Source organism: Azolla caroliniana, unplaced genomic scaffold, assembly GCF_043228905.1.
Source record: "Azolla caroliniana isolate FFs.n. ecotype wild unplaced genomic scaffold, voAzoCaro1.0.p SCAF_3, whole genome shotgun sequence".
NCBI lineage: Eukaryota > Viridiplantae > Streptophyta > Polypodiopsida > Salviniales > Salviniaceae > Azolla > Azolla caroliniana.
The window spans coordinates 3995215-4022459 of record NW_028230438.1 but is presented as its reverse complement, the minus strand read 5'-3'; the positions used below and the strand labels follow the sequence as shown (position 1 = coordinate 4022459).

The 27245-nt window shown below is 41.1% G+C and overlaps 1 protein-coding gene across 1 annotated transcript; it reads left to right on the top strand.

The window, feature by feature from the left end:
• Positions 1-9531: 9531 nt before the first annotated feature.
• LOC147865939 (protein TORNADO 1-like) lies at positions 9532-12186 on the top strand. The gene has a single exon (XM_087316015.1). The coding sequence runs from the start codon at positions 9532-9534 to the stop codon at positions 12184-12186; it is 2655 nt and encodes an 884-aa protein (XP_087172141.1).
• Positions 12187-27245: the final 15059 nt, after the last annotated feature.

Genomic DNA, 27245 nt, shown 5'->3' with positions numbered 1-27245 from the left:
TGGCGGGTATGAAATTGGCGGACCTTCATCCCTCGCATTCGCCCCTCGCTGCCTCTCTCCAAAGGCTGGCCATTGAGGAAACCATTGACTGGAGAAGGAGCACTGGTTTCCTGCGCCACTGGCCGAACCTCAAAGAGCTCTCTCTATTAGACATCTCAGATGAATGTATGAGAGAGGAGGAGCTAATAGATTTCATGGATCACTTAGCACCCCCAAAAAAGGGGCTGGAGACATGCGGCAGAACCCCTGCATGCCCTCCTCAATTGTACACCCTTGAAATAGATAATTATAGAGGAGGTGGTCTAAGCCGATCTGCTACTGCTGCGGTGGTGGATGCACTTTCTCGGTCAGGAATTCCTTTCTTTTCCATAATGAGATGTGAGGATCCTGCCATCGACGCACAGCTGTGGAGGAACCATCGCAATCTCATGTTGGGATCAGATTTGAAGCGAGTGTCCCCAACAGATACGCAGAACTCATCTTTATCCCAGCCATATTGCGAGATGTGGGTGTCAAACAATTCCAATGGACTCAAATTAATGATAATGTTGCTTTTGTGTATATGGGCAGAAGGTTAGAGTGTGAGAACAAAGACCTTACCTTTCTTACACCAGGCTTGTTTCCAAGAATTCAGGCATTATTTAGCAATGCTTTCTTGTCTAAGGATGATAATGTTGTCATCACACTCGGCAAAGATTTCATATCCATTTGTTTTCCAAAGAGCAAGATCATCATCATGTTTTGCCAAGCAAAATCAAACCATGTCATAGATGTGCTTATTCTAGCTCAAAATAATACACAGCAAGACATGCTAAGTACCTTAGCTTTTGTGCAAAAGAGTATCATCAACAACTTGACTACAATATGCGCACAACCATCCGGTGTCCAAGGGGTTAAGTTGATCGAGAGCGTCATCCGGCCTGATTGCTCACTCCATCCATCAATGGTGCAACGTAGAGAAGATCAATGCAGCTTATTCGAAGAAACAATTAAGAAAAAAGCTTGAGCGAGGTGAGAAAGAATCATTTGATTGTGTTGAGAATCGAACTCAACTTCCCATAGGAATAGGTTCACACTAGCCCTTGGACATACCAGACTAGTTTTGTAAATAGTAGAATGGGTGTTTGCCCTAGCTTAGTTGGTATATAAACCAACTCATTGTAACTTAGTTACTGTTGGAAGTCTTATGTAATATATAGTCTGATTATCTCTGTCTTGAGGTCTCTCTCTCTCTCTCTCTCTCTCTTGCTACACACACACACATAGTCTCTCATCTTCCGCTACATTACAATCACCACAAATTCTATTTCTTAACATGGTATCAGAGTGTGTGGTTGCCTAATGACACCTATTCTATTGTGTTGTGTTGCACGCCGACGATTAACAGAACCGACTAATCAACAGAAGAAGAAATCACCATGAACACTCAGATGGGAAGCGCTCTTCCTACGGAGAAGCTCGACAGAACAAACTTTGCATCTTGGGAGTACAAGATGCATCAATACCTTGTTGGACAAGGTTACTGGAGCTACATTGAAGGAGCTCACGAAACGCAACCCAACCCAACACACGCTGACTATCCCGCTTGGGAGCAGGCCACAAGCCGTGTGTTGTATTGCCTTGCATCATGCGTTCATGATCATATGCTTGGCTACATTTGAGAGCCAAAAACGCGGAAGCAGGCATGGGAAAACCTCAAGAAGATTTTCGCAACCAATACGGCCGCACAAAAGCTCCAACTTCGACAAGAGCTAAACAATCTTCAATAAAGGGACATGTCAATCGACAACTACACCTTAAAGATTAAGGAGTTGTGCGATGCCCTTGGATCGATCAATGTTAGCATTGACGACGAAGAAATGGTGCAGATATGCCTCGGTGGCTTAGCACCACGATTTGGCGCAATAAGATCGGCCATTCTCGCGAGAGAGAATCCTCCCTCCTTTTTTGATCTCCAATCCTTATTGCTAGTCGAACAGAATCACGTGCGTCAAAGGAACAACACACACGAAGGACAGATGCTATATTCGAACTTCGATGGAGGAAGAGGATACGGTCGTGGCAAGAGAGGCCAATACAGCCAAGGTCGACACAATCAACATCGTAACTCCCACCAATGGCAAGCGGACATAAATGGCCCCAGAGAGTTCAGGGAAAGGGGGAGTCATCACACCGGACCAATCAACCGTAGGAACCTAGTTGACTGCGGGTACTGCGGAAAACCCGGCCACTACGAAGAGGACTGTCGGAAGAAGAAGCATGAGCAAGGCCGACAACTAACAAATTACACCACGAACTCTGACTACGACGGAATTTTCATAATGAAGCACGAAGTGCACTCAATGTCCGCACTTGCGTCAACTACCGCTTCCACTCCGAACAGCGAATGGTTTGTCGATTTGGGAGCATCCAATCACATGACGTCCCATGAAGACTGGTTTTGGGAATTTCGGAAGCCTGAACGTCCCGGATATGTTGAAACAGGAGATGTCACGACTCACCCCATACAACATATCGGGAACGTCCCATTCGGAAACGATGACAAACCGACTTACCTCAAGAACGTGCTGCATGTCCCCACCATTACCAAAAACCTGGTCTCAGTCAGCCAAATTGTCGAACAAGGAATGCAAGTACACTTCAATAATGACGGATGCTTCATTGAAAAAGGCGATCAAGTCGTGTTGAGAATCGAACTCAACTTCCCATACATAGGTTTCACACTAGCTCATGGACATTCCAGGCTAGTTTTGTAAATAGTAGAAAGGGTGCTTGCCCTAGCTTAGTTGATATATAAACCAACTCATTGTAACTTAGTCACTGTTGGAACTATTTTGTTTTCGTTAATATAATATACGCTCTTGTCTCTCTCTGTCTCTCTCCCTATCTCGTTCTCTCTGCTGCTATACACACACACACCTACGCTCACCTTCCGTTGCATTACAACCACTCTTGCCATTCCATTTCTTAACATGGTATCAGAGCGTGTGGTTGCCTGATCAAGCATTTTCGACTGTGTTGTGCTACACGCCAACGATCAGCAGAACCGGCCCATCAATACAGAAGAAATCACCATGAATACTCAAATGGGAAGCGCACTTCCTACCGAGAAGCTCGATAGAACGAACTTCGCATCCTAGGAATACAAGATGCATCAATACCTTGTCGGACAAGGCTACTGGAGCTACATCGAAGGAGCTCACGAATCACACCCCAACCCAACACACGTTGACTATCCCACTTGGGAGCAGGCCGCAAGCCGTGTGTTGTATTGCCTCACATCATGCGTTCATGATCATATGCTTGGCTACATTCGAGAGGCTAAAACGCCGAAGCAGGCGTGGGAAAACCTCAAGAAGATCTTCGCAGCCAATACGGCCGCACGAAAGCCACTAACACTTGCACTACATTTTGCTTGGCGCAGGAAAGACTACCCTTCTATCTACCATGCGCTCTATGTATGGGCCAAAGAGGGATCATGCGAGAGCCATGTGGACCACCTTGTTTCTCTAGGGCTCCAAGTATGGGCGAAATAGGGATAGGCTGAGAACCCTATGGACCACCCTGTTTACTGGAGATCGTACACACGGAATCGAGGTGCAAGCAATCAGAAAAGATGGAATGCGACTGTCATTGTGGGACCTGGCAGGCCAACAAGAGTTCCACGCATTTCACGATTGCATGTTCCCAGACATAGGAACCAATTCTTATCAGTTCCCATCCATGTTCATGTTTGTTTGGAGTCCCATGGATAGCCAAAGTAACATCAGAGGAGCAGTGAAAAAAGAGTCCGACTTCGAAACAAGCTTCAAGTATTGGCTCAGATTCCTCGCCTCGAAAAGTTGCCAATCCATCATTCCTCTCAAAGTGATCCTAGTATTCACACGAGTAGACCAAATTGATTTCATGTCGAGCTCTCTCTCAAATTCGATTAAGTCACTTAGATCAAAATTCAAATCGGTGATTGATATTGTGGACCCGCCTTTTGATGTGGATGCAAGAAAGAAGGATTTTGTCAAACCTATAGCAGAATGTATTTTCAACATTGCCAAAGGTGTGCTCCATGGTATTGAGCTCTACGACATCTGCACGCAAGTAAACAAAAATCTCTTCAATCATTCCAAGACCACAAAAGAACAAATCATTACATGGACGAAATTCCAAGAAATCTGCAATAGTGATGAAAGTAAATTAAATGCCATCGCCTTGTTTACAATAGCTACAATAAATATACAATTGTTTACAATAAATATCCACAATAAATATCCACAATTATATCTTCGTTTTGTGGGTTTAAAGAGAAAGGCGTATTGTGGATATTTATTGTAAACAATTGTATATTCCCTTTTTGAACTTAGATGGGATTTTGAAACTAAGAATAATTGTCTTGTTTTTAACTAATACTACTGAAGGTTGTTTGTGTACTTCAATAAGTGTACAATAATGTCTTTTACTTATTAAATGTCTCTTCTAGGTATGTTGGGGCATCAAGTACACAACTTCCTCTCAAGCAAAGTTGTAACTTGCAAGAATGGTTGACAAGTACTCTTGGGTTACCAATATTAGGGTATTAAACATTGATACTAATCAAGGTCATTTATCTACTTGAATTAAGTGTACAATGTCTTTTTCTTATTAAATGTCTCTTCTAGGTATGTTGCATCAAGTGCATAACTTCCTCTCAAGCAAAGTTGTAACTTGCAAGAGTGGTTGATCAGTATTCTTGGGTTATCAATATTAGGGTATTAGATGTAAGGAAAATTCTTCCTCTCCTCCAGTAACTGTCTTAACAAAAAGGTTAGTTTCAGCCATAATGTGTCTCTGAAAATATGTACAGAGGCACATAAAATGAGTATAAAACGATTCAAATAGTTGAAGCTCTCAAAACGAATCTTTTATCAGTGAGTGAGAGAAAGATGTACTTTACATATTATCGTTTTTGGAGGTTAAGTTGAACTAGGACATCCATAAAAACTTTGAAATTTTCAACATCCATAACGCATATGGAAGCACCACATTTAGTTAGCCTCAATATTTGACCTGAAGTAGATACACCAACGGTATTCCATGGCTGACAAATGATGGTATCTCAGGTTATGCATATATTGCAAGATCTTGGAAAACAGTATTCCATGTCCGACGAATAACGGTATCTCAGGCAATACATATATTGTAAAATCATGGGAAAATTAAATCTAGATTTATGTAGCTAGTACCTAACCGGAGACTGACCTATATAGCGATTGTTAAACAATCTATTGTTGTTCCTTAGCCATTGTAGTGTGCGGGTGTGTATCTTTGTTGTATATGTATGCCCTTATCCCGAACAAGAGTGCTCAGAAGATGGACATGTCACAGTATTGCACAGGTATTCTCTGTGTGCTTAAATGCTGACACATTTTACCCTTGTATTTGATTATGCCAACCGGCGAATGTCTCAATCGTATGGCCTTATCATTAACAGCAAATTTTGACTGTTTTACGTTTCTCTGTCGGTTATTAATTTACTGTTGGAACAGCTAAAATTTCTTTTTGGTTTAATCATAATGCACTGACTTTCTTACTCATCGTGATGGGGAGATACAGAGCATATGCTATCATACATAATCCATACAGTGTCTGTGACTTGACCTCACCATTTGCCTCCATGATGTTAACTTGGCATACAGCAATCACACAGGCAACTTGTTTTACCTTGTATCAAATCTTGTGCAACCGAAAGCATGTAACTTGTCCAAACCTACCCTATCTTCTCTAAATCTGCGTTCACCATGGCTAAACCATTTTGCAAATTCTTCTCAAATCCATCTAAATGCATAATTACATTCAGAAAACCACATAAACCTTACATTTCTCTTAACCTAATCTGCCTTCATAATCCACAAAAGAGCATCACGAAATCTTTGTTAAAATAGGACTCCGTCAAACGCTAATCTACCTTAACAAACCAACATAACACAGGCTGCAAATCCATCAAATCTTAGTATAACTTCACAACCGCACATAAAACCATGCATTATCCAACCCTGATGTACCTTTATAAACAAACCCATCTAATCCTTGCCATCAGAAACAACATAAAGCATTCTGACACGTTTCATTGAAATGGATACAGAAATCCCACTAATTGATGAGAAAGTTAATTAAGACATTAGTGCATTAGATGCAACTTAGCTAATTACCACAATATAAAGAAATAAGTTTTGAATGAAATAGATTGGAATCGAAATAGATCTGTTAAGATGATGATGTAAAAGCTCTGAATGAAGTGGGAATCCGATGAGATCAGAAAGAAGAGTGTGAGAAATCGAGATCAGCTCTACTCAAACCCTCAACCTCACATCACCATTAACACCTCAGTTTCTCTAGCTATAATAATCCATGTCCTGATTCATTTGTTTTGGGCACATCTCTAAATATATTTATATCTGTCATAGAGATCATGATACTAAATAGACATTAGCGATCAAAATGCTCACACACCCTTTCCAACATGTTTGGAACATCTTGCAAGAGCCACATTAACTAGTGACGCTTAAGTCTATTTTGATTGTGATCCCTAACAATTCTATGATGCTGAAGGTGAAAATATTGAATTCTAACATATAATGATACTGTGTTTGTATGATCGTCTTGATCATCTATGGTATTTGAAAGATGTTGAGGCCATAATCATGCATATTATACGAAGATGTGAGTGCCACTAGAAAGGCAACAATATCGTGCGTGTTCAAATATTTAATTACATGTGAAGCATTTGAACATCCTAGATGCCCCTTTCATATACATATTCTGCTTAAGCTAGTTTACACTTTAATACCTTAATCTTTGGGCTAAACACGTAGGAACTAACCAATAATTATTGATATTATTTTGATTGTAAGTTTAGACTTATGTAACCTTTTCTTAAGGTTAATGTGTTGGTTGTGACGGTCATTATAATTAGTTGTAAGACTTGAGCATTATTTGAGCCATTGAAGTTGGAGTAGAGTGTCTTGAATGGTATTACATGAATGTAGAAGTCATTATATCTAAGGTTTCTTTTCATGAATATGAATTGTTCTTAGTGTAAGAAAGAAACCTTGGTATATAACACATCTAAGTAGACCTTGAAATATATACTGGTGGTATTTTTAATAAATTAGGATGGGAAATTCAAAGGCAATGTCGATAGTTTTGGTGACCATTGAACTTATTATTTATATTTTTAGTTTTGCACATTGCCAAATGCACTCCACATTCTTTGACTTCTTCAACACTCCAATATTGTAACGGAAGTGGATACATTAGAGAGCTTGCATAGACCCAGCCCAACCACGCGACCTAGGCCAAGATCGTGACATGGAATAGTTATGACATCACGTCGATATCAATCCAAATCAATTACTGTAGATCACTACTAGTTCCTAGAACTGTAAGCTTCAAGCCAAAAAGTGACCTATGAATATAGTTGCTCCACAACCAATGGTGGAATGTGCTTCATCAAAATTCATCATTAGGTTCCTTGTTTAGTGGGTCAAATCTAGCTTTATTCTTCTCATACATGGGCATAAGCATCATAAACTTAAACCCATTCAATTCAAACCTTTTGCTTAGGCCAACGTCATACTTAATGATCCTTGTATATATTCGTTCTTTTCTATTTAAATTGATTTAGATGAAAATAATCGAAGTGTCCTTATGTTTGAAGAATCAAAGTTTAACCAAGTTACAACACGTTTGCTCTTCCTATTATATATATATATATATATATATATATATATATATATATATATATAGTTTTGTTAGGATCTATTTTGTAGGAAATTTGATGGGATGTTAAACTCTATCTCAACTTTATATGTATATGTATGTATAGTTTAAATTGAGTTAAATCAAACACGCTAATGGCCGAATGGGTCCAAAAAAGCACTGTGTGTGTGTAAGAGAGAGAGAGAGAGAGAGAGAGAGAGAGAGAGTGTGTGTGTGTGTTTGAGTTTGGATTGTTTCAATAATTGTTATATTTGTCGCTAAACTTAATTCAATGACATTATCATCAGTTAGCTTTCACTAAAACTAACATTTTCATTTGTTATAATTATATGAGATACGAAGTTAGTGAATCGACATAACTTTCCTCCACATAATTTCCCATCCTTGAACTTTCATAGACTCACTCATCCTTAAATTTCCATTATTTGCTTTCATCCATTACCTCCACACGTTCATTCCATTCATTCAATCAATGGAGAAGCCTCACCTCCTCCCACCCCCTCACCAATCCATCGACACGAAGTGGGAATCCGCTGAGATCAGAGAAGCGCTAGAGAAATCCAAAGCAGTCATACTCAACCATCAACAAAATCTTGAGGTCTCTCCTGATCTGCAAATTAATCTCCCCGATGTTGAGAACCTCTTCCTCGTTGATAACTCATGGTGGCAGAATGTATTTTATGCGTCCTATGGTGATGATGAAAAAGGGGTAAAACGTGGAGCTTGGAAATGGGGGGGCAGAGACATGATGTTCGATTTGAGCACAGACATCACTACAAAACAACAACGGATGGCCATCCTCACGGCTGCCGCCAATCTCACCGGCCGAGCGGTCCATCTCCTCAACCGAACGATTCCAACCGAAGAGGAGAGGGGTTGGGTGGAGGCTCTCTCTCTCGCTGCAGATCGTGATAAAGGCCCCAGCAGCCTCCTCATCAGAGAAAGTTTATTCAGGGATACTCCTGGTCTTCTGAGTGCCCTCAAGAAAAATAAACGCCTCAAACATCTCTCCCTTCAGTGCATGAAAATTGGCGATGATGATGAGTGCGTAGCCATGTTGCGCGACTTCACCTCCCTCACTACCCTCGAGCTTCTTCCCTTACCTTCATCCCTCTCAGAGTTTGATGGGTATACAATCAAAGTGTCCGAACAGTTTGTAGGGAAATTGGCAGACCTTCATCCCTCACATTCACCCCTCGCAGCCTCCCTCCACAGATTGCACATACATTCCGGTTATCCCATTGACTGGAAGAGAAGCACTGGTTTCCTGCGCCACTGGCCCCAGCTCAAAGAGCTCTCTCTTCTCGGTTTCATGGAGGAGAAGGAGCTAATCAATTTTATGAACAACCTCGCACCGCCAAAGAAGGAGGCAGAGACAGCTGCCAACACCCCTTCATCACCTCCTCGATTATACAGCCTTCAATTAGGTTACTTCAGAGTCGACCAATTAAGCCGATCTGCTACTGCTGCGGTGGTGGATGGACTTTCCCGGTCATGCCTTCCTTTCTTTCAAATTGGATTGCCTTCTTCTCCAATGAAGGTCCCTGCCATTGAGGCGCAGCTGCAGAGGAACCAGCGCGATTTCATGCTGGGATCAGATTCGACGCGAGTGCGCGCAACATCCATCCGATTATTCATCTGTGGAGATCCATTCGCAGGAAAGAGATGACCACATTCAAAATTTTAAAAATCAAAAAAACTAAATTGATGAGGAAAAACACACACTCACACTTATACTGCATTTTGTTTGGTGCAGGAAAGACTACCCTTGTATCCACCATGCGCTCCATGTACAGCGCACTTAAAAGAGATAAGATGAGAGCCATGTTTCCTGTACAGAGTCGCACGCAAGGAATCGAGGTGAGATCCATTGAAAGACATGGAATTCGAGTGTCATTGTGGGACATGGCAGGCCAACAAGAGTTCCATGCATTCCACGATTGCATGTTTCCAGACATTGGAACCAGCTCTTATCAGCTTCCATCCATGTTTACTTTCGTTTGGAGCCCCATGGACAGCAAAAATCATAAGAAAGGAGAGGAGAAAACAGAGTCCAACTTCGAAGCCAGCTTCAGGTACTGGCTCAGGTTCCTTGCCTCCAAAAGCCGTCAGTCCAACATAGCTCTCAAAGTGATCGTGGTATTCACTCGAGCAGATCAAATGCGGTTTCTCTCTCGCTCTCTGTCACGTTCCATTGATTCGCTTCGATCAGATTTTAAAGGGGTGATCGAAATTGTCAATCCTTCTTTCGAAGTGGATGCAAGAAAGAAGGATTCAGTCAAGGATGTAGTGGAATGTATCTTCAGCATTGCCAAAGAGATGCTCCAAGGTCTTGAGGTGTACAACATCTACACAAAAGTGGGCGAACGTCTCTCCAATCATTTGAAGAACACAAATGAAAGAGTCATTACATGGGACAAGTTCAGCAAATTATGCCCTATCCAATTTTCTATCGACAAAGCTAAACTGAATGCGATCGCCTTGTCCTTGAATGAGTCCGGTAATATCATATACATAAACGGAATCAGCCACATCATTCTTGATCCCAATTGGTTCTGCAATCAGATAATGGGAAGCCTCATTGGTTTCTCAAACTCTAAAGCATCTAAGGGTACTATTGTATTTGACACTGGATACCCCCCGCAACATTTCTTGGAGGGGCTTTTGGAATCCTTTACCGGATCTACAGTTAAGGGCTCATTACTAATAGATTTGATGGAAGCAATGCACCTATGCTGCAAAGTTGCAATTAACCATGGTGTCCCCGATAGCAATGTGAATTGTATCTTTATCCCAGCCTTATTAACACATGGCTTAGGTGTACAACAACTTCAATGGAGATCATCAACGTCCACGCACAATGTAAATGATAATTATAATGATAGTTTCCTATACATGGGTAGAAGGCTACAATGTGAAGACCAAAACCTCACCTTTCTTACACCAGGATTGTTTCCGAGGATTCAAGTCTTATTTAGCAATGCCTTCCAATCATTTGGGGACAATAATTCGGAGGTCACATTGGGCAAAGATTTCATATACATTTGTTTTCCTGATAAAGAAATAATCATTGTGTTCTGCAAAGCCAAATCAGAGCATGTCATAGATGTCCTCATTCGGGCTGATAATCCAATCAATAGTCAACAAAGTCATGCATCGACGACCTTAGCTTATGTTGAAAAGCATGTTATCAACACCTTACTTACAATATGTGCACAACCCACTGGCATCCAAGGGGTTAAATTAATTGAGAGTGCCATCCGACCTGACTCTTTGCATGATCCATCAAGGCCACAAGATAGAGAAGATCAATGTGTGGAAATAACTTATTTGAAGCTACAACTTCGACAAAAAGTTGAACGAGGTGAGCCCGTATCTTATGATTGGAAACGAACTCGGAAGCAAATGCATGGTCATCTCAAAAATGATTTCATTGATCTTCTTGGTTCCGAGCATTACGAGGAAGTTTTCATGTCATGTAAAGCATGGCTTGAACAAGAGGCCAAAAATCCATTATTGTACTTTGAGAATGATGAAATGAACATAACTAGGGAACAACAATGCCAACAAAATATGACAACTGAAATCTTGGAAAATAGCTTGTTGCAACATCTAGACGATCAAACATTGGAGGCGGCAACTAATGTTGAGGTGCGATCTATCAAGGTCATGGCAAAGGCAATCTCAATTTTATATCATGTGATAGACGCCAATCATAAAGAGCTCTTAGAGAAGATGGATGCAATGCATCATGAACTTCAATGTATGAGGAAAGATGTCATGACCAAGGTTGAGAAATCTATATGTAACCTATTAACGTTGGCTATGGAGAACAAGGCCGAGAAGCAACTCCCATGTGTCGCCATGCTTACAACTAATGATCATGACAAGAACGTAAAATGTTTGGTAACTTCATTGCTTGGAGCATTATCCATAAATATCCATTTGTATTGTGAGCATGCAACATTACCACATCCCGTGGAAAACCAACCGGGAATCACCCTCACGTCTTGGTCAAAGTCTCGTTCAGAGAGTCTACACAAAGTTCTTCCATACATTAATTTTTTCTTTTTTGTCTTGACTACAGCTATTAGGCTCGGTCTTAATTCTGTGGCTCCACTTGCAAGCTCTTTCATACCTGATTGGACAGCCCACCTCAAACTAGCGAAAGAGCACCCTATGATCTCAAGTATTATTAAATCCAAATTTGATAATATGTCTACCTCATCGAAAACCTCTTACGAATGTCCAAGTACATCAGAGTATTTCAAAGAATGGCAAACATGCTTGGCATTCATATTAGAAGAGAATGGAGGTGTGACAGACCAAAACATAGCTGAGAAGTTTTGTCTATGGCGTGCCAAAATAGACGGGGGTACTCGAGTTGCATGGTTATGCAAGAAACACTATGAAGAACAAAGGTCCTTCCGATGAAGCTAAAGTAAATTATTAGAAACATTCTCTCCTTGGTTTATGAAGCCTTTTTTTGAAATTGTATTCGAAATTTTCATCCATTTAGTTATCAAATCTACTTGGACTTTTGGAGTTAAAAACATTATTCCTATAATATAATATATAATAATTAAGCTTAATTTTGTATTCTCAAATAATCAGAATTGTGAAATGTTTCATTTTCCTTGTTTGTAAGTAATGCATTTGATTTACTTAATTTCAAATATATATATATGGTAATCAACACATTGCGAAGGAAATCATGTTGTATCCCTTAGAAGCATTACGTAAACTTTGTGTTGTGCATGAAGTAGTGCTTTATTTGAGGAACAATACATTCTATATGTTATTATACTTGTATGACACATCACACGGTGGGTTTTATAAATCTCCCGGTTAGCAATTCCTCTAATAACAATGAATAAAAACCAGAAATTCTAACATTTAAACTTGGGCCATGTTGACAAATACATCCCACAAAATTGTGCAATTGCACTTGTTTATTGCACATTTCTTTTGTTGTAGTTCCTCATAATGAAAATGGCTATTTTGTGTCGGAAGGTTAGGGCATGAAAACCCAAGTATATTTACATTGATTGCTAGGGATTTCAAATCAGGACAATAAGGTCATATGTTTATACCCTACAATTTGCAACGTAAAGTAGTAAAGTAGTGTTGTTTCGACATTTGAATAATTGATAGGAATATGGTTATGGTATGATGACAATATGCAAAGGAAATAAATTTAGAACTGCAAACACTTACCTGACTATACCACAAAATTTGTGTCTATAAGTTTAGAGCTATAGACACTTATCTGATTATATCATGAATATTATGAAGGTCTATGATTTAAAGAGTTATGTTAAAGAATATAGGGCATTCTTAAAAGTCAAGGAAGGATATACATGAGTACTTTCAAAAATACCCTTTGCTCTTCTTTTCTTTTATTTTTCCAAAAAAACTGCAACTTTCCCATTAGGTAGGAGAGATTTTTATAGACTGACTATAAAAGACAACAGGAATCACCCTCCAGTCGAGTTTAGAATATGAGACTACGTACATATCCTCTCTTACTTTCCACTTAATTGTAAGTTGGTGTCTAGAGCTATAAACTAGTGACAATCATCGTTGGCCAATGCGAGCCCAATCTTTCGGCTTGCAATGGAGAGATTGTGAGAGATGACTAGGAAACAACCATTATGGGGGCGTAGTTCCACCTTGGACCATTTCCTCCTTGCGTCACCATCGGCATGTTCCTCCATTTCTACTAAAAGCATAAGTGAGCAATCACCACGTGGTCAAAGTGGCTACAAACCCCACCCAATTACACTCATAGGCAGCTAATAATCACGAACCAAATATCCATGATCAATTCCACCAAGGATGTACCAGATCTTGGAAGACCTTTACACAACATGCTTCACATACATACCAAAGGGTGAAGCTTGTAGTCAACATCCAAATCTCACATAAATGAGGGGATGCGGACTTCAAGCCTCTCTCAAAATAGGTCTTGACGAGTTCACCTCTTCAGAGTGCATTCATAGCATCAACTCCCTGTATTGAATCTGTCCATCTAGCTATTAGCCGAGGGATTGATGTAGGCCATTGCACTCAACGATGTTGTCCCTTCCACTTTGTAGGCAGCTAAGAGGTGAGTCACCTTGTTCCATACCCTTTGAGCTTTAGGGTAATCTCCACCAAAAACCTTCAATATATATAGTGTTTGTGACTTGAGCTCACCTTTTGCCTCAACAATGTTAATTTGGCATGTAGCAATCAAAGACGCAACTACTTGAACATCACCCTTGAGTAATACATCTTGCATTCTGATAGGATGTATAAGACAAAGGATTGCCGTACACAATATGAGGGCTTGACCAAGCATATTAGAGAGAGTTGTGAATTAAAATAGATTATAACGACCCAAGTACTACGAATTAGAGAGGGAGACTCAAGAAATTAACACAAAAGATAGAGAAGATGAGAAAGGGGTAAGAATGTTATAATATTCAATTATCAAGACCATACAAAGGAGATAAACTCCACATTGAACTAAAAAACCAAAGACCTTCTTACTTCCAATCACTCAAACCCACTACTAAGACCCTTCCTCTTCCCCTAAGACATCTCTTCCCAAGACTCCTCCTCTATTCGGACCCCTCCTTCTAAGACTCCTCCTCCTCTATTAGGACCCATCCCTCCTACTCCTCCCTCTTTGTCCCTTCTATTATAATCTTCTTCTTCCTCCTCGTTCACGCTTTTTTTAGAAGCTTTTTATCTCCTATTTTTAGCTTCGACATAATTCTCTTGTCATCCACATATCTCCCTCATCCGAGCTCCAAATTTATAGATTTAAAACGCTACCGATAGCTCTCGTTGAGAGCTTTCTAACCCATATTTGCACACAACATTTGGCTTCCAAACAAGAGAGTTATGACCATTCCTTTTTTACTGTTTTTTATGGCCCGCTTTTTCTCTTTTTACTTTTCTTTATGTATCTTGCTTTTACTTTTGACTTCTTCTTAAGATATTGGTTCGTGTTCTTTGCCTTCAAATGGGAATGCTCCATACCTTCTATTCTTGTAATGTTCAATGGCTTGAATTCTAAAAACACTTTCACACATTCATAGTGTGAATAGACTCTATGAAGCTTGATCGATACCTTAGAAATGGTCGAATTCTAGATGTTTTAGATATGAAGGCACTAAGAAGTTGGTAGGATTAGGGAAGATGGAAGAGCAATGATTGGTTTCCGTTATTACTATTCGATAAGTACTTTTCTTCGTGATAAGTAAATAATTGGGGTTTTGGAGCCTCATCTCTATTCGACCTCAAGTTAATAAATGTGAAGAATGAGTGAATTTAGGACTTGGACAACCTTGAACTCGTCTCAGGAATCTTGGATGATGAAGGCCGTCCAAACACAGATAAAAAGAAAAGTGAATAAGAAAAAATGAAAAGTAAAAAAACCATAAAAAACCAAAAATGAAAAGTAAGAGAGAGAGAATGTTTTTTGCGGTTTTTGGGGGGGAAATTCAAAATTGATATTTCCTATGTCTAGCTTCTTCCCTCAACGAGCACTTCCCTGGCAGAGTAAAGAATTAAGGTTCTCCGATTGTACCCGTATTGTGGAAGATAAATAAGAGGTATACAAATAGAAACTTTCTTTTTTTGTTTCTCTAATTTTTTTTTTGTTTTTCCGCGTATGCTCTTTATGATTTTTTTTTGTTTTTCTATTTCCAATATTATCATCTCTATCATTTCTGTTTTTTGCTTGTTTTTATCCTCATATGTCTATTAACAATGATGACAACAATCTCCAATGTCATAATCTCTATCATTTCTGTTTTTTCCGTGGTTTCATTTTTATGCATCGATTAAAACCCAAAATCGATTGAAAGTTACATTCTATCTTCTATCATTTTATTAATAGCAAATATGCCAAGAGGAGTAAAAGTCAATGATAATGTGATTGAAAGCCCAAACAATCAAATGCATACTTTGTCAATAGAAAAGATCGCAACTCTGTATATCTCATTGCAAGAGACAATGATGCATATACAAAGCGAAATGTATGCTTGTAAGGAGAGAGAATTAACTCTTGAACGTACACTAGAAATGAAAAAATTAGAGATTAAAACTTTGCGTGAAGAACTACATGTAATGAAGAACATGATTGTTCAAATACAAGATAATAGGATGCCTGAAATAGAAAGAAAAATGTTGAGTCTTGAAACAGAAAAAGAGATTTTAGTGAAGGCAAATGCCGAAATAAGATCTACAATTGAAGGGAAGGAAGATGTGATCATGACAAGGTGGAAAGATGTTCTCTTGAAAGTGTTAAGAATTAGGTAATTAAGCAAGGGTTAATTAGTACCTAATTATGTGATTAAGTAGAAGATTATGTGATATGTGTGTGTATGTGTGTGAGAGGAAGAGAGAGAGAGAGAAGTACACTTATGAACAACACAAGATGGGGGATGATTAACTCTATATTAAATTAGAATCATCAAGTATCATCAAGTTACAAAAATACCTTCAATGAGGTATATATATAGATCTCATGTGCAATGGTGCACATGTGTGAGTTGAATATAGGTACAAACATGTAAGTCCTATATTAAATGAACATGGAGTGGAAGATCTACAATGAATCCCACTCAAGTACAAAATCCTATTTAAGGCGTTATAGTCAGCACTCCTAACTAGATTCTATCGAGGTAACTACGAAGTTACATGGTTGACTAAATACCTAAACTAAGTTAAGCTTGATCTCTCAACACACCCCCTCAAGCTCAAGTGTGAGGCATTCGACATCCGCTTTGGCTTTCGTTGGCTTCGTGTGCTTTCGTTCAGCCTTCGGTTTTCTTCGGCCTTTTCGAGGCAATCTTGGTTCCTCCCCCTCAAGCCAGTGACGAAGGATTGTAGTGTGTGGGTGAAGGTCGAGACCACCCATCGTGGGTTACGAGCCACTTCTGTAGAGCTCGCAGGCTCTTGTTCGGCCGCAACCTTGATCGCGAAGGCATAATGATGGGCCATGTATTCGTTGTTTGGTCGCCGAGTGACAGGATTCTTCTCTCTAGAAGAGCGTTGAAGTTTTTGCTTGCCGATGTGAGTGCCTTCTTTACTCTAGGTGTTCGCATGATGGGTACACCAAACTCACTGTCTAGTGAGGGAGTCGATCCATCTGAATCATTGTCGTCGGGGTGGTCGACTTCGTATTCGGGCATCTTACCTTTGCCCTAGTCCGATTTCAGACTTTGCTGCGACGTGCTCGGGTCGCTTGTGGACTCGTGTGATCCACTTAGCTTGATAGAGCTTGGCTTGTCCTTCAGTGGAGGACTTGGCCGAATATCATCATCGGAGTTGCCATTGAATTCTTCCTCGATCGGGTCGGATGGATCCAAATCGGGCTCATACCATGATGTTGATTTGTCAAAAACTACATGCCGACTTACCGGAACCATTCGGGTCAAGGGATTAAAGCTCTTGTATGTCTTTTTCTCATATGAGTATCCCACGAGGATACATTTCTCTGACTTCGCGTCGGGCTTCTATCGATGTTCGTTCGGGATGCATACATTCGCAATGCTCCCGAACACTTTGAGGTGCGACAGGATCGGCTTCTTTCCGACAAGGAGCTCGTATGGAGTTAGCCCATGCACTCCATTCGTGGTGCATTTATTCATGAGATAGACGGCCGTGGATGCCGCTTCAGCCCAATAGAAGTTCGACATGTTCTTCTCATGTAACATGGCCCGTACTACCTCGAGTATTTACCGATTCTTCCTTTCGGCGACTCCATTTTGTTGGGGTGAATGTCGGCACGAAAATTCTCTCCTAACGCCTTTACTTTGGAAGTAGGAGGTGAATTCGTCAGAGAAGAACTCCTTGCCTCCATCCAATTGTAGGCATCAAATGTGCCGACCGGTTTCTTTTTCGACTTGGCCCTTGAGCTTTTGGAAGTGGGAGAGAACTTCGTTCTTCTTCGTCATCGGGTAGATCGGCGTGTAGCGGGAGTAGTCGTCAATGAAGGTTACATAGTAGACAACTCCCTTGGTTTGCATCACTCGAAACCGTTGGAGGTTTATGTGGCTGATTCTCTTGTGCCACAACTCGATGCTTGTGACAGTCTCGGTTTTGGCCGACCGAGACCAAATTCTTTGTTATTGTGGGCACGTGCAAGACATTCTTGTTGCAAGTTTGCTCGCCTTCTTTCCCAAATGGGACATTGCCAATGTGCCGAATGGGATGTGTGGTATCATCTCTCGTCTCTATGAAGCCGGGTCGGTCCGGTATTCGTAAGTCACGAAACCACTCTTGGTGTGACATCATATGATGTGAGGCGCCGGAATTGACGAACCACACATCTTTCGAATTGGAGATGCTTGTGGAGTTGGAGGTCATCATAGAGTTCGCTCTATGCCTCATTACGAATAGTCCACCGTAATCGTCGTATTCAAAGTTGTTGATGTAGTTTGTGAGTTATCGGCTTTTCAAAGCCGACTCACTTTTCTTTTTCTGGCACTCCTCTTCACGGTGGCTGATTTTGCCGCAATAGTTGCAAGTTGCGGGCCTCATTTGGCATGGAAGCTCCCCCTTTTTCCGAAGGTTCCTATTTGGCTTCTGTGAAGGTTTGAGTTCACTTCGTGTGATGGGCCGAATTGACCTCTTCTACCGCCGCAACCTCGTCCTCGGCCACCGTCCGAACTTGAGAATAACAAATTATTGTCTTTCTGACGTCTTCGTCTTGGTTCAGACGTGGTTCTCTTCAACCAATAACATTGATTGGAGGTCGAAGAACGAAGGAGGGTTTTCTCTTGCCAAGATTGTTGTCCTCAACGAGTCGAATCGTTGTGTGAGACCGCCCAAGCATACTTGAACCATCTCTTCTTCGTCGACGTTTATGTTGATGGAGTCAAGCGAGTCACAAATGTTCTTGATCTTGGCGGTGTTGTCCGATACGGACATGTCCTTTTGCCGAATGTTGTTCAACTCTTGTCAGAATTGAAGCTTTCGAGCGGTCATGTTAGCGGCGAACACTTTCTTCAAGTTTTCCCACGCCTCTTTAGGCATCTTGGCGTCTCGAATGTGGCTAAGCATGTGGTCGTGGACACATGTTGACAAGCAATACATTACCCGATTCGCTCCTTGCTCCCATGTTGGGTAGTTGGCGTTTGTGATGTCGGGCTTGTTTTCGAGTGTGTCGCGAACGAGGTATTAGGTCATCTTGTACTCCCAAGATGAATAATTGCTCTGGTCTAGCTTTTCACTAGGGAGCGAGCTACCCATTTGTGTGTTCATGTTGATTAGTTTCTCCTGTTTTTGCTTTTCTTCCTTCGATCACATATACGTGCTACGTAGCGGCACTACGGTAGCGGATAGCCGGATTTTGTCATCAGCGTTTTGAAGACACAATCACGGAGTCGGGTAGGCTTAGTGGATTTTCTAAACCACATGCTCTAATACCATGCTAATAATTAGGTAATTAAGCAAGGGTTAATTAGTACCTAATTATGTGATTAAGTTAATCGGAAGATTAAGTGATATGTGTGTGTATGTGTGAGAGAGGAAGAGAGAGAGAGAGAGAGAGAAGTACACTTATGAACAACACAAGATGGGGGATGATTAACTCTATATTAAATTAGAATCATCAAGTATCATCAAGTTACAAAAATACCTTCAATGAGGTATAAATAGATCTCATGTGGAACGATGCACACGTGTGAGTAGAATATAGGTACAAACGTGTAAGTCCTATATTAAATGAACATGGAGTGGAGGATCTACAATGTATCCCACTCAAGTACAAAATCCTATTTAAGGCGTTATAGTCAACACTCCTAACTAGATTCTATCTAGGTAATAACTACAAAGTTACATGGTTGACCAAATACCTAAACTAAGTTGAGCTTGATCTCTCAACAGAAAGAAAAACCAAAAATCACGCAAAGACATTTTAATACCATGGATGTGTTAGATGCAAAGGAGCAATATGAAATCGAAAGAAGAAAGAATAATATTGTCAGTAGAGGTATGCAAGAGAATGAAATAGAGAATGCATTATCTCTTGGTCAAATATTACGAAATTCTTTGAAGATCACGTAACTTTGTGAGATGTTATTATATATGCCACACATAGGATTGGCAAAAAGAAACTAGAGGAAAAGTCATCTTGAGCTATTATTCGTACAATCCTCGATGAACGTAAAAGGGCAATGATTCTAGATAGTAGTAAAGTGTACTTAAAAGGAACAAGTTTTTTTGTAACAGATGATAGAACTCCACAAGAGCAAGAACGTAGAAGGCAAGCATGTGCATCTCGAAAAGCAAATCAAAATGCATAGCAAGCAATGACCTATGGGACTATTAAGTGCTTCATGATTGAAGGTAATGTTTTGGAATTGTAGAGGATATCCATGGAATAAGGGCTTAGGACTCAATGATATAGCTCAAGGTATGGATATTATATTTTTGGCTAAAACATGGGAGCATGAGACAAAATGTATACCTGAGATAGATGGTTACATCATAAAATCGATATGGCCTCACTCCAAAGGGAATATTGGGTGTGCCGGGATAGCATGTATATACCATGAGACCTTGGATAATTCTATCAAAGTATGCAAATATGATGACTATAAGAGATACATATGGATAGATGTTAATTTGGGGAAAGAGAAGTTGTATATAGTTGCCTGTTACATTCCTCACAAAGACTCAAACTACTATAGTAGGTTTGGGTTAGATTGTGATGATCCTTTTACATAATTATGCCATGATATACTTTCATTTGAGAAGCTTGGTAAAGTTTTAATTATGGGTTCAGACTTCAATGCAATAGTTGGAAAATTCCAAATTGTGGAGACAAAATGTAGTAGAACATTGTCTATTGCATGACTCAGAGGATTGTGTCATCTCAGATTATGGAAAACTTTTGATACATATGCTAAATTGCACAAACTTTATTATCATAAATGGTATAATGACATTCCCATTGACAAACGTGCTCACATGTTTGCCATCCTCGGGTGGAGGAAATGTGGTTGATTATGTTGTCGTGCCTTTCGGCTCCGGATCGTTGCGTGAGTCGGGTGGGAACCACCGGGGTTTTGGACTAGGAGGAGGAAGAATTTGAGGCTAATCTAGTTATGAATATGAATAGATTATAAGAAAGAGATATAGAAACTTGTGAATCCCACAAGTATACTTGTTTTAGTTTATCTTAATCGTAGTAATAAATTGAAATAGTTTAGAATAGATTAGAGTAGATTGAGAAAAGAGATCAAACCTTGTGAATCCCACAAGTATTACATTAATCAATATTTATGTAAGAATATGAATTTAGATTGAAAGAGATAGATTATATAAAACTTCGTGAATCCCACGATTCTATTTTATTATTGGTGTTTTAGGAAATATATCCAATTTCCCAAATATTTCACACACTTACATTGTGCTCCTCATCCTTATATAGAGATGAGAGAGTCTTAGGAATCCATGCTTTTTCTTCTCTAACTATAGACTCCATGCTTTTCCTATAGATAGACTATATGCTTTATCTAAAGTGATCATGCTTTTTCTAACTTGTGCATTTTTTATTATCAACTATAGCGTTCATGCACGCTAGATGTGCATGCGTAGTTTTTTTTTCTTTTAGCATGCGTTTTTCTTTTTGCATGCGTTTTTCTTTTAACTAAAGTTTATCCTAGGTGAACTAACCTTTCTATGTGGAACATTTACTTTTAAACATTAATGAAATGCTAGTGTAATGGTAAGACATTACATTATTAACATGGAGGTGCAAGGTTTGAATCTTGCCCGATGCATGTATTATTTATTTTGAGATTTTCTTCTATTTCTTCATATTTATTAAATCAGTACTTTATAAGTTTTTCACGTAGTGTACAAAATACACTACGACAACGCATTAATGTTGGCATGTGATCTATCATTGGTGAATGTGTTTAAAGTTGGTTCTCTATCTCCGTAATCATACCACAAGCCATTGTACTTAGAGCTTACAATTCCAAATTTCACCAATAGATGTCGTGGAGTGAAAGATGAAAAGAGATGTATAATCCGACCTTGCTATGAAAAAGCTAAGATGTATGCAAATGAAGTGGAGAACCATTTGATAAATTTTCTCTAACCAACGATGTTAAAGAAAATCGTCAACATTTGAAGGATATAATCCTTAAGGTTGGATATCAATACTTTAAGATATATGTGGGTTTGCTTAATATGTGTAGTTTTCCATATAATTCTTGGTCCGATGATGAATGTAAGATGTATCTCAAATGGTTTAAGTACATAGAAGGGGGGAGTGAAAAGATTGTTGCATGGCACCTATATAAGAAAGTAGTGAGGAGAAAGAAAAGAGGATATTTCCAAATGCATCAGGTGAAAAAGAAAAACTCCTGGAAAACCTCCAAAAGCTAGAAAGTGGGCTAGTTTTATTTTGTAAGTGATCCAACGCCATGATCAATTGGCACAAATCCTGTGCAATATGGCTCTCTCAGGAAACACATCCGGCGTGGCACCCACACCCCGCTTTCAAGTGGATCAATCAAGGAGCGAGCACCAAATATTTGGGCTTCCAAATTGGTTTCAAGATACTGCTGGAGACTATGATTGCACCCGTTATCCTTTCCATTCAACAAAAGTTGATACATTGGAGCTCTAAAAAATTGTCGCTAGCAAGTCGCATCATAGTGGCAAATCAGGTACTCCTTGCAACAACATGGTACAGTCTATCATGTTGGACAATCTCCAAGGAAAGTATACATCAGATTCAATGACTGGTCCGCAACTACATTTGGTCTGGTAAGGAAGACCATATAGCTCGCGCCAAGGTGGCGTGGCCTATACTCACAACGCCTAAGTCGAGAGGGGGATTGGGTGTTATTGATCCCCTTTCACAATCGAAAGCCTTACTTGCCAAATTTGTGGTGCGAGGACTCCAACCAGGAAATGATTGTTGGAAAATGCTACTGAGGTTACGTTTCGCTTACTTTAGGCCACGAAAAGGGGTCAATTGGGCCCCCCAAACGGGATGGATTCTAAACATGGATCTCAAACCTAGTTTCTCCCGCCATTTGGAGGACAGGTTCAGTGCATCCATGTGTACTTCCAACGTCACAATCTCACATCAAGTGAGCAAGCATCGGAAAAACCAAATACAAGTTTTTATGTGTAAATCCTCTCTTCTATATACTAGAAACAGTGAGTCCTCTCTGTTTCTACCTTTCACCAAAGGTCTATTTTTCTTTTCCCAAAAAAAATTGGCACGAAGAATGTTCATATAGAAACGTGTACTAGATATTACCTCTGTCGAGGTCCTGGAAAAATAACATGCGCAGAGGGGGAAAAACTGAGAAATCAGATGCTTTCTGCCACATGCAATCTTCACGAATCCCTGCACTCTGATACCACTGTTGGAGAAGAACGATGGAGGCGGACGAGCTGCTGTTTTGCCTTACCAGCAGAGAAAATGTCGAACAGCACACAAACAGAAAAAATACACAAACAACCTTTTGGGGCACAAAGAAACCCTCGTTTCTATTGCTTTTATACCTATGCTTAATAGTAAGAAATTATGTTTTTGGCCTTTTCTCACTATCAGGAACCAGCGCAATTTCATGTTGGGATCCGATTTGAAGCGAGTGCATGCGATCCACTTGAATTGATCATAAATATTTTACAACAATATTATCAAGGCTACCAAGCATCACACCTATTTTTCAAGGCATCCCTTCGTGGAAATAAAATAAGACGTCTATTAGTCGTTGATTATCTTTTTAGGTCGTGAGCTTAAGCGAATGAATATATCGAAAACAACACGTCCATCCGATTGTTCATCTGCGGAGATCCATTTGCAGGCAACATAACATGCCCACACTCTCTCAAATACTGAAAAATCAGACAAGCCAGATTGATGAGGATAAATGCACACTAACACACTTGCACTGCATTTTGTTTGGAGCGTTCCATTTACGGGCGAAAGAGAGATCGGGAGAGATCCCTGTTTACTGGAGGTCGAACACAAGGAATCGAGGTGCAAGCCATCAAGAAAGAGGGAATTCGAGTGTCTCTCTGGGACATGGCAGGCAAACAAGAGTTCCACACATTCCACGACTGCATGTTCCCAGACACAGGAACCAGCTCTTATCAGTTCCCATCCATGTTCATTGTTGATGGGTGGGGGATGGAGATCGGCTCCACCCCCCTCCCAAGGGGGTTTGAATATGAGGGGAGAGGGAGAAAGAGATGCATAGACAGAGAATGAATGAGAGAGAGGGAATCGAGACAGAAACGAGTTGAGGGTAGCTTTAATATATTTCTGTTTTTTTTCATGCCCCACGGGTGGGGTTTAAATAGCACAAGACGTGATCATTACAAAAAGCCGAATGGGTGTAGTTACACCTAGTTACCCCACCTAACACTCACAAATTCACATTTCATATTACACCTTACACACCACCTTCCACATTACACCTAACCCTCCCGTACACCTATACGTGTAACACCTGGCACACCCGTGGGACAGTGCATTGCACGTCGAACCCACAATCCCTTGATTAGAAGTCAAGTGCCTTATCCATTAAATGAGAAAGCTCACAGTGATTACAGTACACGACTCTCGGTCGGAAACAGTTTGTGCAGAGCTCAGTGCTACGATATTAATCTTGCTAAATAGTCTAGAAATCCCCCCCTTCGAGGTATGCAGATCTCAGTTTATATAGTCCTCTGTTTTTAGACAGAGTCCAGCCATCGGCTGATTGTGAGGGCTAAAACTCGACTTATTCTCGTTCTACCTATTTCCTCACCTACTTTTCTACCTACCGACGAGTTTACATATTATGTATTTATATTTCTAGCCTATGGACAAACTCGCACGCCCGTGGAACAAGACTTTGTCCGTCGGACCCACAGTTCACCAAGTAGAGGGATAACAACGGTTTTTGCAAAAACAAAAAGTTTACAAAAGTTGCCTGTTTATACAAGGGGCTTATGGGTTTGTTTTAATCCTCTTCTAATATACCAAGGATATCCTCGGGGGCATGGGGTTGGTCTGGCATGGAAGGTGTGGTTGGTGATGGGGGTTTTGCTGCCGAGTCAGGGATGGTTGTGTCTTCGCGTGTGCTGCCCTTTGTTGGTTCCGATTCAGGCAAGGTCGTGGTCGTAGTTTGTGGCCTCGGGTGTGATGTGGGATCTGTAGGGGCGGGTTCCTCCTGTCTGGCTTCCGTGGTGGTTGGCTCGGGTTCGTGCTCATCGGTTGTGGGAGCTCTATTAGTCACGGTAGCTAGGCGCTCCTTCTCATAAGCTTCGGCTTCTAGACGAAACATCATTTGCTCGTCGTTGAAATCCTCTAGAAGTTGCTCGATGGCCGCAGTGTGGGATGCTGCTAAGGTATGATATTCCTCAATCAAGTGTTCACGAAAGGTCTGGATTCTAGTGTCATCCATCTTGTAAAACCCTCGGCCCTCCTTCCTTCAGTTCTCGACGTCCGCGCATAATATGTGTAGTTCAACGGCTTGGGCTGACCATTCCTGCCATACACGGTCGAGCATTTCCTCGATCTTCTTGGTGAATTGTTGGCGATACTTGTTTATTAGGATCTTTAATTTAGTATCGTCCATGCCGATGCTAGCTCGATGAACTTCCACTTCCTCCCTTGCGGCCTTGGCGTCTTCTTGGCATTTGCGGACGAGGTGCGCCATATTAGCTTGGTTATCTTTTGCTTTTGCGGTTACGAGCACGATTGTCTGCTCATAACGTTTGGTGAGCTGAGTTACAGTTTTGTCCATTTCCTGTCTCCAAGCGTCTCGTTGTCGTTCCCTAGCGGCGATGTCCTCTGTTTGCAACTAGTGATAAGCATCGAAAATTTTCGTCCTTTGCTCTTCAGAGATCCTCCACTTTTGCATGTGTTCGTTTGCCAATTCTTGTAATGCCCTTTGTTGACGGCGTAATTCCTGGTTGTCTGCGAATAGCTCGCGTTCCCGTTGGCTATTCCTTTCTGCTTCTTTGATGAATCATTCTTTGGCCTCGGTGATAGAGACCTGAAGGTTCCTCACCTCTCTTTCCTGTCCTTTAAGTGCAGTCGAGCTTTCAGCAAGCAGTCGCTTGAGGTCAGCTTCACGGCCCGCGGCTTGTTCCCGTAGTTGGCCAATACTGTTGTTGTGGTTTTGTTCTACCAACTCGGCCAGAGCGATCTGGGCCTTACACTCCTCTTGGAAGTCACACAAGGGAGGCCCTATCTGGGTGGCAGTTTGCTAGTTCCGGGGAGTGGGTTCCCTATCCATCTGTGTAGATCTTTCCATGACAATAGTGTTGGAAGCAATGTCGTCTGTGCGGAAGATCGAGAAGCACTCGATTCCTGTTTATTCCCTGTGTATGACAGAATGTAGGTCGTTGCACAGAGAGAGAGAGAGAGAGACACAAAAGTACTTCTTATTTCATAAAGCAACAATACAACAACCAACCTCACAAAGAGGTTACAAGGTCACTATATATAGTGACCGACTTAGGGCAACTACCCTTTATGCTAATTACATAAATGGCCGAGACGGGATGGTGTGAATACGTCCATTATACACATGTATTCGACACTCCCCCGTAATGGGCGTATACATGGGTTATCTAAGATTACAGGTATAGACTTAGGTTCTCGGACATATCAGCTTTGTTCGAGTCGGCAGGATCCGAAGACAGAAGACCGAACTGGTCGGGTCGGAACAGTTGAGGCCGATCATTAAGGAGCTGATGTCGGTTGTCGGGAACCATCCTGCTCTGTGTCCGGCTCTAACCGGAATGGTTTGTCGTTACGCCCATCTGATGCCGAAGAGACCGAAAACGGTCTGCCGAGAGACATTTGGTCATTCCATCTGCGACATTATCGGTTGTAGATATTTTCTCTAGACCGATTTTCCCTGAAATGACGCAGTCCCGAACGAAGTGATATCGAACGTCGATATGTTTGGAGGCGTTGTGGTGAACCGGATTTTTCGACAAGGCAACAGCACCTTGACTGTCGCTGTAGACAACTGGAGCCGAGTCATGTTCGACTTGTCGAAACGTGTGCGCCAGCCGACCGAGCCACAAAGCTTCTTTTGCTGCGTCGGACGCAGCTACATATTCTGCTTCGGTCGTTGAGGTCGCTGTGCACTCCTGAAGTTTCGACTTCCACGAGATTGCTCCATTGCCGAATTTGAAGCAGTATCCGGTTGTTGATTTCCGACTGTCTATACAGCCGGCGAAGTCCGAGTCGGTGTAACCGACTACGCCTGAGGTTCGGTTCGGTCCGAAAAGAATGCCATGGTCTTTTGTGCCAGCCAGATATCTGAACACATGCTTGACTGCGTTCCAATGCGATCGGCCAGGATTGTGCATAAATCTGCTAACGACTCCTACGGCATGAGAGATGTCAGGCCGTGTCGCGACCATCAGGTACATAAGGGAGCCGACTGCCGGTGCATACGGTACCGACTTCATATCTTCCCCCTCCGAACCGGATGTCGGGCAGTCTCGCTGAG